General features: G+C 40.2%; 1 protein-coding gene across 1 annotated transcript in view; it reads left to right on the forward strand.

Moving 5' to 3' along the window:
- tmem260 (transmembrane protein 260) overlaps positions 1-16764 on the forward strand; it is a 39149-nt gene that overhangs the window by 6156 nt on the left and 16229 nt on the right. The window contains exons 2-3 of the mRNA XM_077238424.1: positions 566-597; positions 3134-3285. Coding sequence (XP_077094539.1) covers positions 566-597; positions 3134-3285 — 184 coding nt within the window. The remainder of the gene's footprint in view (positions 1-565; positions 598-3133; positions 3286-16764) is intronic.

The raw sequence follows: 16764 nt of genomic DNA on the forward strand, positions 1-16764 counted from the left end.
AACAATCTGTCAGGTAATCATGAACGCCTGGAAAGGTCCTGGAAACTGATTGGACAGAAAGTGTTGGAACCGTGAATGAGTCATAGGTTTATAATATGTTGATGGTTTACAGGACTAGATATGTGTGAATAATGGTTGTGAGTGGAAACACAGAAGGTCTTAAAAAGACCACAGTCACTCGTAGAGTTTTAAAGGGAGCTTTTTGTATGCGTGTGGCTCTGCACAGAGGGACTCACAGGCGTTTACGTCCATGTAGTTCATACAGCGACGGATGGGGCTCTGCACTTGCATCTCGAGTCACAGAATATGGGAAGAGTGAATAGATTTGCCTGTGTATGTGCGCGTCTGTCTGCTTGGGGATCAGGGGAGCCGTGTGCGATGGAAGAGAATGAGCGTGTCGCTTAGGAAATGTCACACTGGGAAGATTTTGCAGGTTTTGATCCGGGCAAATTAATGCAAAACCCAGTGCAAGTATTTGATTTGGGAAAACTTTCAGGAGCGGACTTGTCTCTTAATAATAATTATTGGGTTTACATTAATTTCCCTCTCTGTTTTTCTACCACAGGAGAGCTGATCACTGCTGCTTGTGAACTGGGGGTAAGCATTAGCTGCATTGTTTAATCAATCCACTCATTAACTCTTATAAGCATTAAGGAAGTTTAATTAAGTATGGGGGGAGAAGAAAGATGATTAATTTACTTTTCAGGCCACAGGTTTTTTATCCTCTCTTCTTTTCTATGCACCTCTTTTTTTGACTAAGTTAGGACTAGAGAATGCTATAATTTGCAACCCTGTTCTTCAAATCCAATTAGACTGAATGGTTAGGCGATGGCTTTTGTAAGCTTCGCCTTATGTACGGTATAAGGCTTATTATACTCAACCCCTCTCCTTTTTGTGCATGCGTGTGTGCTCGTGTGTAAGCCGCAAAGAATGAACTAAATCGGGTTAACAGTTATAATAAGTTTTATTATTTAATAAAGTTTATTACGCCGTCGCGATCCTTTTAGGGAGTCTGTGGCGGTGTCACTATGCCAGTAATCCCTCCCTCTGTCCGTGTGGCCTGCCTGTCTGCGGCTCTCCCCAGGGCCGGAGGGCTCTCTCCGGGCCACAGGCCGCCGGCCCTCCCTTCCTGCTCCCTGGAGCCGTGGATCTTTTCTCCTTTAAACTCCTCGTAGCAGGACTGCCCCCTACTGTGCATTTCGCCTTTTTCCACCATGCCACCCGCGCTTCCAGACCCGGCGACGGCTCTGCGTTGCTTTCCACGCCGTCGGCCTCGCGTGGCACCAGTGCAGGCATTTCTGCCACACACCTCACACGTCACTTGCGCAGTCACACACACCTTGCTGGCACTTCCAAGCGTGCCCTTCGCGCCCCTGCCATCTGTTTGCCATACTGTCTCTCTCTTTCTTTTGTCCTGTCTTCGTGCCCCCTTCCAAGCCTCTCTGTTGTTCTCTGCCTTGACCTCTCTTTCTTGTCTTCAAGCTGTCCGTTCTTTCCTCATATTGAATTAGCTTTCAATATGAGGAATAAGTAAATTATCATAACTAAATTATCTTTACTTTATATTCAGACATTTGGCAGTGTTGGGGAAGCTACTTTACTATCGATTCTACTCATAATTTAGAGTCACTCAACTAAAGTCAGGCTACCCTGTTGACAAGCTAAGTAGCTAAAAATATCATATTATATGCAAGGATTTTGCTTCTTTTTTTTTTACCGCTTCAGTTCAATTAATTGTACAAACGAATCAATTCACAAAAATTAACCCCATGCTTTAATACAAGAGAGTAGGATTGTGAGGAAAAGATAAAAAATCTTTTTAGAAACTAAAAATGGGTAGTCGTGCAGGACTACTCATCTTTAGTAGTCGGCCAATAGTTGATGTCATCCAGGGGTTTCATCTGTAACTTTACGGACCCCCAGATATAACAATCCCCTTGTAAGGGTCTCAGTTCCTTAAAATTATGAGATATAAATATGGAATTGTAAGAAATAAAGTATATTTGAGTTAGCAACTTAATTCTCAACTTTTTTTTGAGTTGTGTGAATTTATTGTGTTTATAAAACAACAATTTATTTATTGCAATTTTAAATTTGTCTTGCATTGAACATCTCGCAAATCTGACAGATTTTTTTATCTTACAGTTTTGACTCTTTTCCTCACAATTCTGAGTTTACATCTAAGTTACACTTCTGACTTTTTTCTTTTTTATATCTGCTTGTTTTATGGGACGAGTGTCTGTCTGGATCAACAAAATGTTTTTTGTACATTCCATTTCGTATTCATATTAATTTCTCGAAATTAATATTTCGTTCGGGAAATGTGTTTTGTGCTCCAGACAGACCCTTTCAACCAGAAATTAGGCAGGTCCCAGATTGGACACTGAAAGAACCCTGGAGGCTTTTTATGTTACAATTAAACTTTCCTAAAATGCTTTTTTCTATATCTTTAAGTTTTGTAGACCCCTTAAAACCCCCTGCAGCCCCCTAGGGGTCCACCACCCCTGGACTAGTCATCAAACCATGTTTGTGAACGCAAAGTACACTGGGTTTAAATTTTTTCAATAATATATAGTTGAGTTACTTCTGAGTTTAAGTTACTTTTAGTTAGTTACTCCCCAACACTGACTTATCACAGTTCCAAAAATCTGACTGACAACGACTTCAGCCTTACAAAATTGTTTAGAGGGATCAGTTGACTGGGGCCCTCTTCCCTGCTTTGATCTTGAACTCACACTAGCTTTTAGACACCCACTTGTCCACCGAATTTTCAATCCATCCCTCAAACAACCTCTTCTCAGAGACGTTTCCTTGCTTTTCGCTCTAGTGTGCAGTGTTTCTCAGCCTGCTGTGCCTGTGTGTGTTATCAGACCAGTAGGAGTGAGACAGCCTTTAATAGCTCTAGTCCTTATCGCTCCTTAGGGGACTTAGTGCCTAATTGCTGGGAAGGCAAGGAGACATGAGATCAGGCTTTAAGGGAGGGGGAGGACAGTGTGACGCTGTAACCCGCAAAAGTAAGGTCTGCCTTTGAAAGCAGAACTGTATGGTGGGGGTGGGGGTGGGGGGGTCTTTAAATTCTGTTGCTGTTATCAGAATGGTCTGTGAGTGAGTTTACAGTTGTGTTTTCCCCCAGGTGGCCCATCCTCCAGGATACCCTCTCTTCACCATGTTGTCTTCTCTGCTGCTCTCACTGCTGCCTCTCAGTTCTCCGGCTCACAGTATCAATGTCTTGTGTGCTGTCTTTGGGGCTGGGGCTAGTGGAGCCCTCTGCTTCACTGTCTGCAGGTAGGTCACTCTCATGGCCCTGGTTACACCTGGTATTAAGATGAGTTTTGGTCGATTGGATCAAGGGAGACATTTCTGTTTACAACTGGTGTTTTAATCCGTCTCTTTTGTTCACTTTCAACCACTTTTGTCCTGATTTCTTCGAGGAGAGGGTCTATGGGTGGGTAAATGTAAGTTTTTTTTAAGATCTTTAAATCTAATGGAAAAAATAAGCTGGCACAATTTACATATGGAGACGACGGAAAAACATACAGAGAACAGCAGCTTCTGTTTCTGCTCTGACAGCGGCTGGACGACACCGAACGCTATGAGTGCGTGTTAGAAATCAGGAATGGTGAGAGAACATTGTGCTTTGTTCGTTTTCCATCTTCAAACAAAACTTGGGTCTTCAGCCGACAAAGTTTAAATCCCGTCTGGCAAGCGTGCTTCCCATAATGTTTACGCATTAGGCCAGTTGGTGAAGAGTAGACGGTCTTTTACGGCTGTTCGAAACGCATTCGACCACATGAGCGTTAACACTATGAAAGCACTATGAAATCCAGTCGAATGCGTTTTCAACTACGTCTGGAAGTGGTCGAAAGTAGACGAGCTCAAAACATTTTAGACCCCGTTTACACCTGTATTTAGCGTCGTCCACTTGTGATCCGATCGACCAAAATGCATACCAGGTGTAAACAAGGCCTCAGACCATTAGACCAAAGAAATACATCAATAGCTACGATGAATGAGGAGCGGGACTCTCTTCTGTTAATATTCTACTACACATACTCAAAAAAAACACGTGATGCTCAGGGTTTTTAGCAGTTTCAAGGGGGATGCATTGTAAATTGTAAAGCATTCCAGGTCGACTTTATTTTGCATATTCATATAGTATGTAAGTTGAATATTATATTGCAGGGCTCCAGACTGCGCCTAAAACGGTCGCATTTGCGACCAAAATTATTAATTTGCGAGTGATATTTTTACTGAGATTGCCAGTAGCGACAATATAAATGTACATTTATTTTTTATATAAAAATTTGCATGCAATGCCTTTTTACCATTATTTTGTGATCAAGTTAAAATGCCCTGACATTAACTGCCATCCTAGACTTGGAGTTCAGTCATCAGAAAAATGGGTCTAAACAGGCAGTAGCTGCTGCATTTATTTTAATATCTACACTTGACTTTTGCAAACGCATGCTCTCACTCAGCTGGGTTTGCGAGCCAAGCTGCCCAGAGATTTGGCTGCGGTTACATGTCCAATGCAACCTCTGCTTTTAAGCCTCAAAGGATTTAGATCCAATTTTGGATTACAACAACCAAAAAAGTCATTTCCTTTGGCCCCACAACCCCGCAACCCATCTTCCTCCTGTGGCTGATGGCAGTAGGGATTTGGTTGCATATGCACACACAAACACTCTTAGCTCTTAAGTTTCAGTATATAATCTATGTTTTCAATTGAAAACATAAGCGTAATAGGTTTTGATGGTTATCTGTCCGGGCTTAGGCTGAGGTTTGGACTCATGCATGTCTGTTGGGCTCAGAGCAATAGCTGGCAGGCTTGAGATGCCAGGACTAGGAGGAGGGAGTGTTTTAGGGGTTTCAGTGCTTCCGGCACAGTCTGGGACTCCCTTCTGGGTTGGCATTGGGGTCCTTAGGTGCTTCGCCCGTGCCCAGTGGTAATGCTGAGGTGGCGTGCCACTCCCAGTAGGAACACTACCGGACAGGCCTGTCCCCAGGCTGCTACCCTGGCACCCAACACCACTCTGAGACTGACCATTCTGTGCCCTATACTTTATCTGACATATTTAGATTTGAGGAATTTCAGAGCAAAAAGGCTTGAATGCCTGTTTTGTTGTTGCTTGTTACATTCTTGCGTAATATTCTTTCCTGACTTTATTGTGCAGTATGTGGGTCAATGGCATTATGCAAGTTTTTGTCTGGATTTTTAAATGTACACAAAAAACCCAACATAAATTCATATGTACAATGACAGGAATTCATACATTTCTTCTATGAAAAACTTTTGGGGGGGGGGTGGGGGTATAAAAGTAAAATATGTCAGGGTCATAAATTGAACAAAATTCTTTTTAAGAAAACTTTAAGTAGTTGACATGATAGATAGATTTTTTTTACACAGCCTACAAGTATATCAGAGATTTTGGAGGTGGACGCTTTTGACCAATAAACATTCACCTAGCAACTAACCAGAATACCCTTGCAACCACATAACAGCACTCTAAAAGCCGCTAAGAACATCTTAGAAACTGCAAAACGATGTGATATAGTGCTTAAAAATTCCCACCATTTCATTCATTCAGTATGTCTAAAATACTGCCTACCAAGTAGTCGACTAATTTATTGCGAATGCTGATATATCGGCCGATTTTTTTTTAATACATTTTTTATAGTTATCGGCATCGGCTGATAAGTTTCTCTGTTGGCCAATGTGTTGGGAGCAGTACTCTAATTTTGATTATATATATAGGCTTTATATTGGCCATCCTACTCTCATCCATCAAAAACTCAATATCATTCTACCACTAATAGAGCTTCGCGATTAACCGTTAAAAGATTGTGATCTCGATTCAAACATCTACGCAATCTCATCCCTAAATGACAACGATTTCCCTGTATCTATGAAACCTTTGACAAGGAGAGCAGTTGTCATGTATAAGTATGAAACCGCTTTACAAACAGTCTTTTCAACCATATAGTATTGTTATTTCTGTGTTACAAATATTCATATTAACACAGAAGTACTAGGATATAAACACTGATGTCTGCGGTAGCGATCAAAATAGAGCAAACCCCCTTGATTGTATCGATTACCCGGTGGCAACAAGACTTTTAGACAAATGTATTTTTCATTGAATCATTCATTCAAGAGATTCGTTCAAAAACGCTGATTCATCTAGATATAAAACAAGTGAAGAATGAGTCATTGAATCATTAATTCAACCCAATTAAAAAAAAAATTCATTCAGATTAATTAAACATTTTAAATAGACTGCAGCAATTAACATTTAGTCAGAAACTCTAGTAAATTACGTTATTTGTTTGATACAAACAAATCTACATTTGTCTACATTTGATACAAACTTATCCAGAATCGTGCAGCTCTACTACTAAGAAAACATTTTGATTGCTTAGCCTTTTACTGTACGTTCATGATGTTGATTACGTAATAGAAGTGGCCGTGTGGCCGCAGAAGGTGACTTCACCCATCCTCCTCAGTCCCGGGTCCACCACACCTGTGAGGGTACACACCAGCCAAGAGCAGACGGGTCCAGCTCAGCTGACTGGGCTCCAGTGCCCACCTGTCTTGGTGCTTTTGTGTCCATATAAGGCACTTTACCATATGGTCATGACAGTGCTTTCCTCACTGGACCCTCGACTCGCTCGTAGTCACCCCATGGCTCTCTATGGTGAGCTGTGTTTATTAGCAAGATGGTGGCTTTGTGAGAGCAGTACCTGTGTTAGAATGTGATTGCATATGTAAATATGAGCATTTAAAGGGTTAGTTTACCAAAATAAAAATTCTGTTATGACATGTTCTGATGTTCAATATTTTGTTCTCTGCCATATTGATACTCATTCAATGTGGATTTCATAACTTAAGCTCAATATGTTTTTCTGTGTATTTGTTTCTGTTTAAGACTAAGAAAAAAACGCTGTAATTTCCCACGTCCCTTGGCTGCCCCCTCCAGCATACCTCTGTTGTCAGGTAAATCACCGACCCAGAAACAAGAGCTCCTGGCAGCTTAAGCATATGCTTTATTAGCCAGTCTAATCTCTAAAACGCTCTGGTTTGCAGCCATTCATTTTTTGGTAAATATATTTCCTCTTTAGCTGTGACACCCACCCTTTGTTTTTCTTGCCAAGAACCTTGATATCTTCAAATATGAAGGAAAACCCTTACATCTTAAACCCAATTGAAAGCTGCTGTTGATTACCACACACAATAATATGAACTTGTCAGTTAGTTTGAAATAACAAACAAGCATTCAGTAATGCACTTATAGTAGAAGTCTATGGCCCTGTTTACACCTGATATTAATATGCGTTTTGGTCGATCAGATCACAAGTAAACAAGGGAAACACATTCCTGTTTACACCTGGTGTTTTAATCCGTTTCTTTTGTCCACTTTCAGCCACTTCTGTCCTGATTTCATAGAGGGAAGGTCTAATGTATGTGTTTTTTCAGATCTTTCGATCTAATGGACAAAATAAGCTTGCATACATATGATCGAACACACACAGATAGGTAGCAACATACAGGGAGCAACAGCTTTAGTTTCGTCTCTGACAGCCACAAGACCACACCAAACGCTGTGAGTGTGAGTTACAAATCAGGAATGGAGAGAGAACATTGATGCGTTTTCAACTACGTCTGGAAATCGTTGAAAGTGGACAAGCTCAAAGCGTTTTAGACCCCGTTTACACCTGTATTTAGTGTCGTCCACTTGTGTTCCGATTGATCAAAACGCATCATACTACCTGGTGTAAACAGGGCAGTAGTGGCAGTTGTACAACGGCAGAGTATGCAATAAAAATAACAAAATGTTTTGAAATTTTTGCCACAACATTATTTGCCACAACCTTACAGGTCAATTATTTTTTTAGTTAAAGAAAAAATGACTGAATAATTCACAAATGTATTATCCAATTTTATTATCAAAGACCCATTAAAACTGCATTGCTATAAACTTGTTTTTATATAAACTCAGATGCTTTTGACTGAGCTTAAGCTGTATTTAACCTGGAATGCTTCTTTAAACATCTCAATGCACTACAGGCCTCATATTCTACGACTCAGCATGACCAATGGCACCATTTAAAGATGTGCAGTAATGTTTCCTTAACAGATGTTTAATGAAGACGCCTAACCCTCATTACCCCATTCAGAATGGGGGAAATAGGGCCATTTCACTGTGCTATGCCATCACTTTAATTTCCCCATGCCTGGAGGCCTAAGATTGTGTCTGTTGCATCGGAAGTCAATATTGCTGTAATATTACATTTCCTAAACTGTCTCCACAGGCGGTTTTTAATGGGAGTCATGCAAGGAGAGGATCAGCCTTTCCCGAAATGCATGAAATGCAGGCCTCATAATGCTACAGTTGATTAATGAATTGATTAAAATAATAATACAGTAATGGTACAACAATGCATATTTGCTGAATGATATACAAAATTTCTTTTCGTCTATTATGTCCACATAAAATGCAGTGGGGGATTAAGATGGAATTGGGTGGAATTTTTGTGCCATTGGCTGTATTTTTGGAGGTGGATTGGAGTTATTAGTTTTTAACATGCACTGTCCTGTGGAGAGGGCCGTCTGAGCCCAGCAGAACACCGTCTATACATAAAATACATGCACATAGTAATTCTTTTGGAGATTGTATGGCATATTTTGCACAGCTTCCAACTAAGATTCAATTCATGGTCACTCCATAATTGCAGCATCAAGAACTGTTAATAAATATTACACATTATGCTCTAAACACGTCTAGAAAGAATCACACACTATGCACAGTATCCTCACCGCATTTCTCAATAATAATAAGACCTCGCATTATCATAAACATAAGGCTGACTAGATAAGCATAGCTCAGCTGGGACATACTTTTGACATAAGATAACTGACATAAAATACAAACTAAAAGATCAGAAATTTTACCCAAATGTGTAATCACTCTGGCACTATCAAAACGTTTGAGCCAAGTTGTCTCAACCAATAGCATGAGTTTGGGCCAAGACTATATATATATATATATATATATATATATATATATATATATATATATATATATATATATATATATATATATATATATATATATATATATATATATATATATATATATATATATATATATATATATATTATATGTATGTATATATATATATATTGCTGAACATATTGTATGTACAATGTATAATATACAATTTGAATTGGAAAAAATAAATAAGCCCTGAAATGATCTGATTTTACTGATGTCCAGATTCACACTGAAACTGATGATTGATAAAAATATGATTGATAAAATTGGCCAGTACTAATAGAGTGCAACAATGCCTGCCCACTTTTTCAGCGAAAGTATGTTTCCCATTCATTTTTCCCTTAGGGATTTAAAAAAGTCTCCGTTAAGGTATAAGCCATGAACCAAACCAAACAGCTGCAAGGTGAATCACAACATTAGAAACTTTGATTTGAAGCCAAAAAATTTAATTGAAAATCAGACAAAAAAACAACAGTACAAGACTGTGTACTGAACGGCTTTAACAAGGGCAAGGTCTACAGTCCCAATCCCCCAAAATTATGGAGAAATATAAAACTACATGCAGTGCACTACATGCACTGTCATTCGCAGTGCTTCATGGGAGTGGGCTGGCACTGAAGAGTTCTTTTGGTGCAATTCTATGATTAATGGAGATTTCTCTTTAAAATCATAGGTAATGTTTTTTTTTCCACCAGAATTCCCGCTGTTAAACAAAATCTTTTAAAAAAAGCAAGCTGAAATAATGCAGGCTGGTGGCGTCAACAAAAGCAAATATCACAATTAACAACCTCGTAGCTCACAGTGGGTCTGTCTGTAAAAGTTAACTTTCAAAATCAATTCCCCTTTGGAGAACTGTTGCACTCTAGTCACAAATCCATTATTCATTCCTAATAATCCGAAGGGTGTGTTCACACGTGGCATGTTTGGTTCGATTAAAACTAACTCTTGTGCGATTTCTCTGTTAGTGCGGTTCTTTTGAAAAAGTGTGAACGCTGCCATCTGAACCGTGGTGCAACAGACAAGCGGACAAGACCGCGGAAAAGATGCGTCTCGTCCGCTTCTAAATGAACTCTGGTCCGGTTCAAAAGCAAAAGAACCAAGAAAACCGAAATACAAGTGTGAACACCTTGGTGCTTTCACACAAGCACTTTTGGTGTGCACACGGTTTCACCTGACGTCAGAGTTCGGTTCGTTTGGATGATGTGAACGCTGTTTGCCGAACTCGGGTGCGCACTTGCAAACCGTACTTGAGTCTGCTTAAAAAGGGTAGTCTGGGTTATGGTTCATGTGAACTCAGTATGGTTCATTGCTGATATGAATCGAAATCGCACTAAATCATGGAAGGGAACCAAACCTCAATTGTATGCTATTGCCGTTTAATTTGATGAAACAGTTTGTGTGTGTGCGTGAATGGTGCACTACAAGCAGAGGAAATGTATATCTCATTTCTGATCGCCTTGTACTCCCACGTTCTTTTGAAAGTTTGCGGTTACACAGGGGCGTAGAATTTAGTAGGGACGCTACGGACATGTCCCTACCAATATCCAGTGACACTGATTTGTCCCTAGCAATAATTTTGATCAAAACTTAAAATATATTTATATATAACCACTGTTGTCCGGTTGTGTCTTGTGGTTTTTATGTATTTTATTTAATCAGGAAACATCTTATTTAGATTAAAATCTCTTACAAAAGCGTTCTGAGAAAATGCGCAATTCATGGTACCTAAATGGTTAATATATCTGAGTCCCGCCTGCTTAACACACATCGCTAAACTGATTTTTTCTTTTTTTTCTACTTTTGTGCAAAGTGGCAATGCTCCTTCGAAGGAAACCTAGATGCTGTAAGCTAGTGGGAAATCAACAGTTCTGTGCACAAAAATGTTGAGCAAAGTTTTTACTACTACAATCGTGGGATAAGTGCCAAACAATCGTTAGTTTCGTGTGTCAGAGAGAGAGAGAGAGAGAGAGAGAGAGAGATAGAGATAGCTGACAGTGGCTCAACCTTAAATAACGTCTTTATTCAACCATCTCTTCTCTTTCATGTCATTCTCCTTAGCTGTTGATGTAGTGTAACTTCACAGCGCTTCTGGGTTGTACATCAGAACGTAGGCTCACTATTGGCCAGCATCACATGCATCACACACGATCAGCGTCGGCCAATAGTAAGCCTACGTTCTGACGTGCAACCCAGAAGCGCTGTGCTGTTAGACTTCGTCAACAGCTTAGGGGAATGAGATGGTTGAATAAAGTCGTTTTTTTTTTTTACACACAAAAAGTATTCTCGTCGCTTGATAAACTTAAGGTTGAGCCACTGTAGTCACTTGGACTATTTTTTAAGTCTTACAGGGTTGGAGCAACATGAGGGTGAGTAATTACTGACAGAATTTTTGGGTGAACTAACCCTTTAACAGTATTGCTGTGTGCCATGTCCAAGAGGACAAACCGGACATTATTGACGTGAAACAAATATGCCAACAGTTAATTTGTTAAGTTCACTTAAAGGGGTGGTAAAACACGATTTCACTTTTCTAACTTTAGCTAGTGTGTAATGTTGCTGTTTGAGCATAAACAACATCTGCAAAGTTACAGCGATCAAAGTTCAAAGCAAAGGGAGATATTTGCTTTTAAAAAATCCAATTTCTAAGGACTACAGCAAACAGCCGGTTTTGGACTACACGACATTCCTCCAGGGTTGCTGACGTCAGCATATCCCATTATTTACATAAACCCCTCCTCCGAGAATACTTAAGCGGGGCGAGGCCATTTTATATAATGCTGTTTTGGAGATGAGTTGTCGCAATGCCGTCGAAACGCTGCTGTTATTTTCATCCCGGTTGCAGGTTTAGACTCCTTTTAAGAATGGTGCAATAATCTACATTTAATTTTAAATATTAATAAGACCAAAGAAATGTCCATAGATTTTAGAAAGTCACAGCAACCCACTGACACCTTTATCAATGGGGAGGTTATTCAGGTTGTTTTAAACTATAAATACCTTGGCATTGTACTGGACAACAAGCTTAAATGGGACTCATGGACTGATTTTTTCCACACTAAGACACAGCAAAGAATGTATTTTTTAAAGAAACTGCTTGTTTTTAATGTTAATAACAAAATTCTCCAAATGTTTTATACTGCTTTTATTGAAAGTGTTTTAACTTGCTGCATTATCTGTTGGTTCGGAAATGCCACCGAATAACAGAAAAAGATAATCAGAAAAACAGTTACTTCTGCCAGCAAGTTACTTGGGATATCTCTACCGAGCATTGAACACATTTACAAAGACAGGGTGGTGAAAAAGGCTAATTGCATTGTATGTGATCACACACACCCGTTAGCATCTCATTTTAAATTACTGCCATCTAGGTGTCGTTTCAGTCTACCACTTTTGACTAAGAATAGATTGAAATTCTTTTGTACCACAAGCCATAAAAGCTTTAAATCACCCAAAATAAGCTAGATATCAGGCTGGTCTGGTCAGACCCAAGGGAGTATAGTGTACTGTTTTGTATTTTATTGTTGGTGTCATATGTCTATGTCTGATGTCATGTCATTAAGAGCCCTGCGGCTGTGCCGCAAATCCAGTTGCCCCACGGGGAAAATAAAATCTACTACTACTACGACTAGGTCCACTTTGTTCAGCCTTCCTAGGGACGAGGGAGTTAGGGATCAATGGTTAAGATTTATTTTTAACTCGGTCCCTCATAATTATGATCCAAATCTCGCTCTCTGTGCTGTACATGTTACGGAGGAAAGCTTCCACAATCTTCGCGAGCTCAATGCAGGATTCGCACATCGGCTTGTTCTGAAAGATGGAGCAGGTCCAACTTTAAAAACAGAAGCTTTTGTTTACGGGCCACAACCTGTAAGTATGATTTATTTTTCGTCGATGTGTTTTCCTGTAATAGTTCGTATTGTTAATTGTACGTTGTAGCAAGGAAGTAAAAAAATGACAATATTGTTTGGCTCTACTGGTTTGTTAAATGCTCATTCATACTTAACGTTATCCGACAAACACCTAATGTTACAAACTTTTTTTTAATCTCAACAGCGAACTTGGAATTAGAGTAAATTATTCTTTGATTAGAGCTTTTATGTTTATCTACAGGCATGCTAAACATGGTTCTGTGTTTGATTTGGCAGCTGATGTTTAGTGTTCGTTTTGGGTTAATAGTTCTGTCGACAGATATTTGTCTACAATCGTTCTAAAAATACAAAAGTTACGGTGGCATACAGTCAGAAACGATCATTATAGATCCGCAGTCTTTACTCAAAAAAATCCCTTTGAGGACTGTAGTATAATTTGTTAGAACGATTATACGAAATTCTTATTTATGAACCTTATTTTTTTGTAATTCTATAATAATTAGTACATTTAAATAACAGCGTATCTAAAAAGTAATGAGAGAACAACAAAAAACAAACCTTTCTGAAACGTCGTTTAACAGCCGTTCTTGAACAGGTTCTGCTCGATCATCTTCACTAACGTTTCCCCGGGTCCGATTGGTTTTATTGACGCCATCATTTATAATACACCAAAGCACAGAGTACCGGTAAAGGTACGGGGTGTGACGTTTCCGGAAAACGTGCATTAGACGCTTAGCGAATCACAACACACTGGGCCAGCAAACCAATCTGAGCCCATTGCGTAGTTTTGAGGGACTGGCTTCATAGAACGAGGAAACCATCAGACCGTTTTTACATGGAGGGGCAGAGCAGTGTAGAATAAAGGTAAAATATATGTAAAATAATGCAATTTTTAAAAAACAAACCATGAACACATGCTACAGTGCACCCCACAAACACAATCAAGCCTTCGAAAAAATTTGTTTTACCACCCCTTTAAAAATGGAAATTCTGTCATCATTTAATCTCCCTCAAGTTGTTTCAAACCTGTATGCATATCTTTCTTCTGCTGAACACAAAAGAAGATATTAAGAATGAGAATGTCAGTAATCGGTATTGATTATTTTTTTCTACTATGGAAGTCAATGGAGTCCATCAACTGTCTGGTTACCGACATTCTTCAAAATATCTTCTTTTGTGTTCAGAAGAAGAAAGAAATTCATGAAATCATTTGCATGATGTACTGATTAATTGATCACAGTTATTTGCATATATTAATATTTGCTAAATAGTAAGTAACATTAATTAACAGCATTTATTTGCTATAGGGTTAGGGTTATTTTTTTCAAATTAAAATTTCCATGCAATAATGCAGTCTAGCATGTTTGCATAGGCCCCGTTTACACCTATCAGGTGTTAAGATACATTTTGGTCGATCAGATCACAAGTAGATGAGGGAGACATACCTGTTTACACCTGGTGTTTTAATCCATTTCTTTTGTCCACTTTTAACCACTTCTGTCCTGATTTCTTCAAGGGGAGGGTCTATAGGCAGGTAAATGTGTGTGTTTTTTCAGATCTTTCGATCGAAGTGACAAAATAAGCTTGTGCAATTTACATATAAGCACAAAGGAGACGATGGAAAAACATACGGTGAGCAGCAGATTTCGTTTCTTGCGGCCTTTTGTGGACAAGCTTAAAACGTTTTAGACCCCGTTTACACCTGTATTTGGCGTATCCAATCGACCAAAACGCATCTTAGTACCAGGTGTAAACAGTAGGCTACTACAGGGACACTAACACAGCAGCATCCTACACAGCAGACATGATAGCAGCAAACAAGCCTGTGATGCTGCACGCAAGTGTCTCTCTCTCAACTCATCACTGACGAGAGAGAGAGGGAGACATGCTTTGGAATGAAGGACGTGTCACATGCCTTCGTTCAAACAGACAGACACTCCTAAAGAGGTCCGTGTCAAGCCCCTTCAGAGGAATAAAGACAGGAGTAGGAGGACATCAAGTGACTGTCAAAGACGAGAGGATGTGATATTTGGTACCGAGGACCCCTACCTCCAGATAGCACCCCTGCTATAACCCTTCCTCTGACGTGTGCTGAGGGTTAATTGTCTCTCAGCGGGAGCAGAATCAAGGGTGTGGGGGGTCCGCACCTACACTGAGCCCCGTCTTCCTCGCCCCCCTCCTTAGCGTGCGCGAGTAGTAAAGAGGGCTAGAGAGAAGCCGATATCACCAAGAATCCCCCCGCCTCCCTCTGACAAGCTATTAGTCCAACCGCGCACACACACGCACGGCCTCATCTCGTACGAGACGGGAAAAGAAAAGCGAGGAAAGGCAAGTAGTGTGTAATAAAGCGGGAGAAGAGAAAAGAGAAGTAGTCAGCAAGCGCGAGTTCCACACACACCATCCTTCCTGCTTTCTTCCACCCGTATCCTTCTCTCCGCTCCCCTTTTTCCTGACTTACTTTGCTTTCCCTGCGAAAGCTCCATTGTTCCCCTTCCCCTAAGTCTCATCAGCCTCTTTTGTGGCCGACTATCACAGCGGCAGGCAGAGGCGCGCTGGAAACGTCTAAATGGTATCATGGCTCGTGATTAAGCGCGCGAGCTTCGGCGGTGCCGGCGCTGCTTATGAGTCAGGTCTGATAAGGCGAGGGCCCTGCTCTCTACTCAATTTCAGATACCGTTAATGGAATCTGTCTTGTGCGATTGTAATGTGAGAGCGCCTAATTTGCCATGGAGCTTGAAGCTGTCAGCGGCGAGGGATTGCGGGGTCAGGAGGGAGCTGGCAGCCGCTTGGCCCGCGGCGTGTATCTGTGCCGCTGAATAGAGCAGCTCTCCGCCTGTCACTTAGCTGATAGGCTGATGAGGACTCTAAGCCACTCGGCACAATGAGGAGAGGGCCATACTGCCTCGCTCCCCCCCCCACCACCCCCCTTTAATTGTCAAGCCCGCTAAAATTTTTCCAAGCCAGTGTGTTTGAGACCGGGATGAGTTTTTTTCCCTCTGCCGCTCTCTCTCTCTTTTACGTCTTCCCAACTTTTTTTATTCTTTTCCTTCATTTCTGTGTTCTCTGGTCTCAAACAGACGAGGCTGACCCCACTCGCTCATCCTTTCATCCATCGTTTCTTTTTACCTCGCCTGGCCTTTTGTCCTATCTCATTCTTCTCAGCTGGAGTCCAAGTCTAAGTCAAGTCTCTAGGCTTTTTTCACAAGTTGAAGTCAAGTCCTAATTTTATATGCATTGCAGGTGATTCTGCAATTATATTATGGTAACCAGGAATTGTTTAACATCCAGCTAAACCACGCCACTGGTATACATCAGATTTCTGCGCCTATACAATTTGAAGCACACAGTCTAGCATGCTTTATGTGGTGAATTTCTACATAAAAGCAATTTTGTGATACTTTTTGTGGATTTTTTTTTGATAAACAATTACACGCAACATTTTATTTTAGTGTCATTGTTATACGTTATATGTGCATACTATAGTAATAACAGCAAATTATGCATACTTACAAGCAACTAACCCTAAACCTACAGTAAGTAGGCCTACATGCTTTTAATTAATATTACACAGTACTTATAAGTAAAGTCAAGCCAATTAAAATGTATGTGCTTTTCACAATACATATAATTTCAAAGCAGCTTTACGATAATGTTAATGTTTATAATATTTTAATAGCTTAGATTAGAGCTGGGCGATAGCATAGTCTAGTGTAGCTTTAAAGGTGCACTCAGTGTGTTTTTGTTTATGCTTAGCTGGTCCCTAATTGTCCCAGTAGTACCCAGTGGATTTGGACTCTGTACTGACACCTATTGGTCTGGATGTAATCATATTTTGCAGGTGA

This window comes from Siphateles boraxobius, unplaced genomic scaffold, assembly GCF_051911475.1.
Source record: "Siphateles boraxobius isolate OS27281-9 unplaced genomic scaffold, OSU_SipBor_1 22, whole genome shotgun sequence".
Classification (NCBI taxonomy): Eukaryota; Metazoa; Chordata; class Actinopteri; order Cypriniformes; family Leuciscidae; genus Siphateles; species Siphateles boraxobius.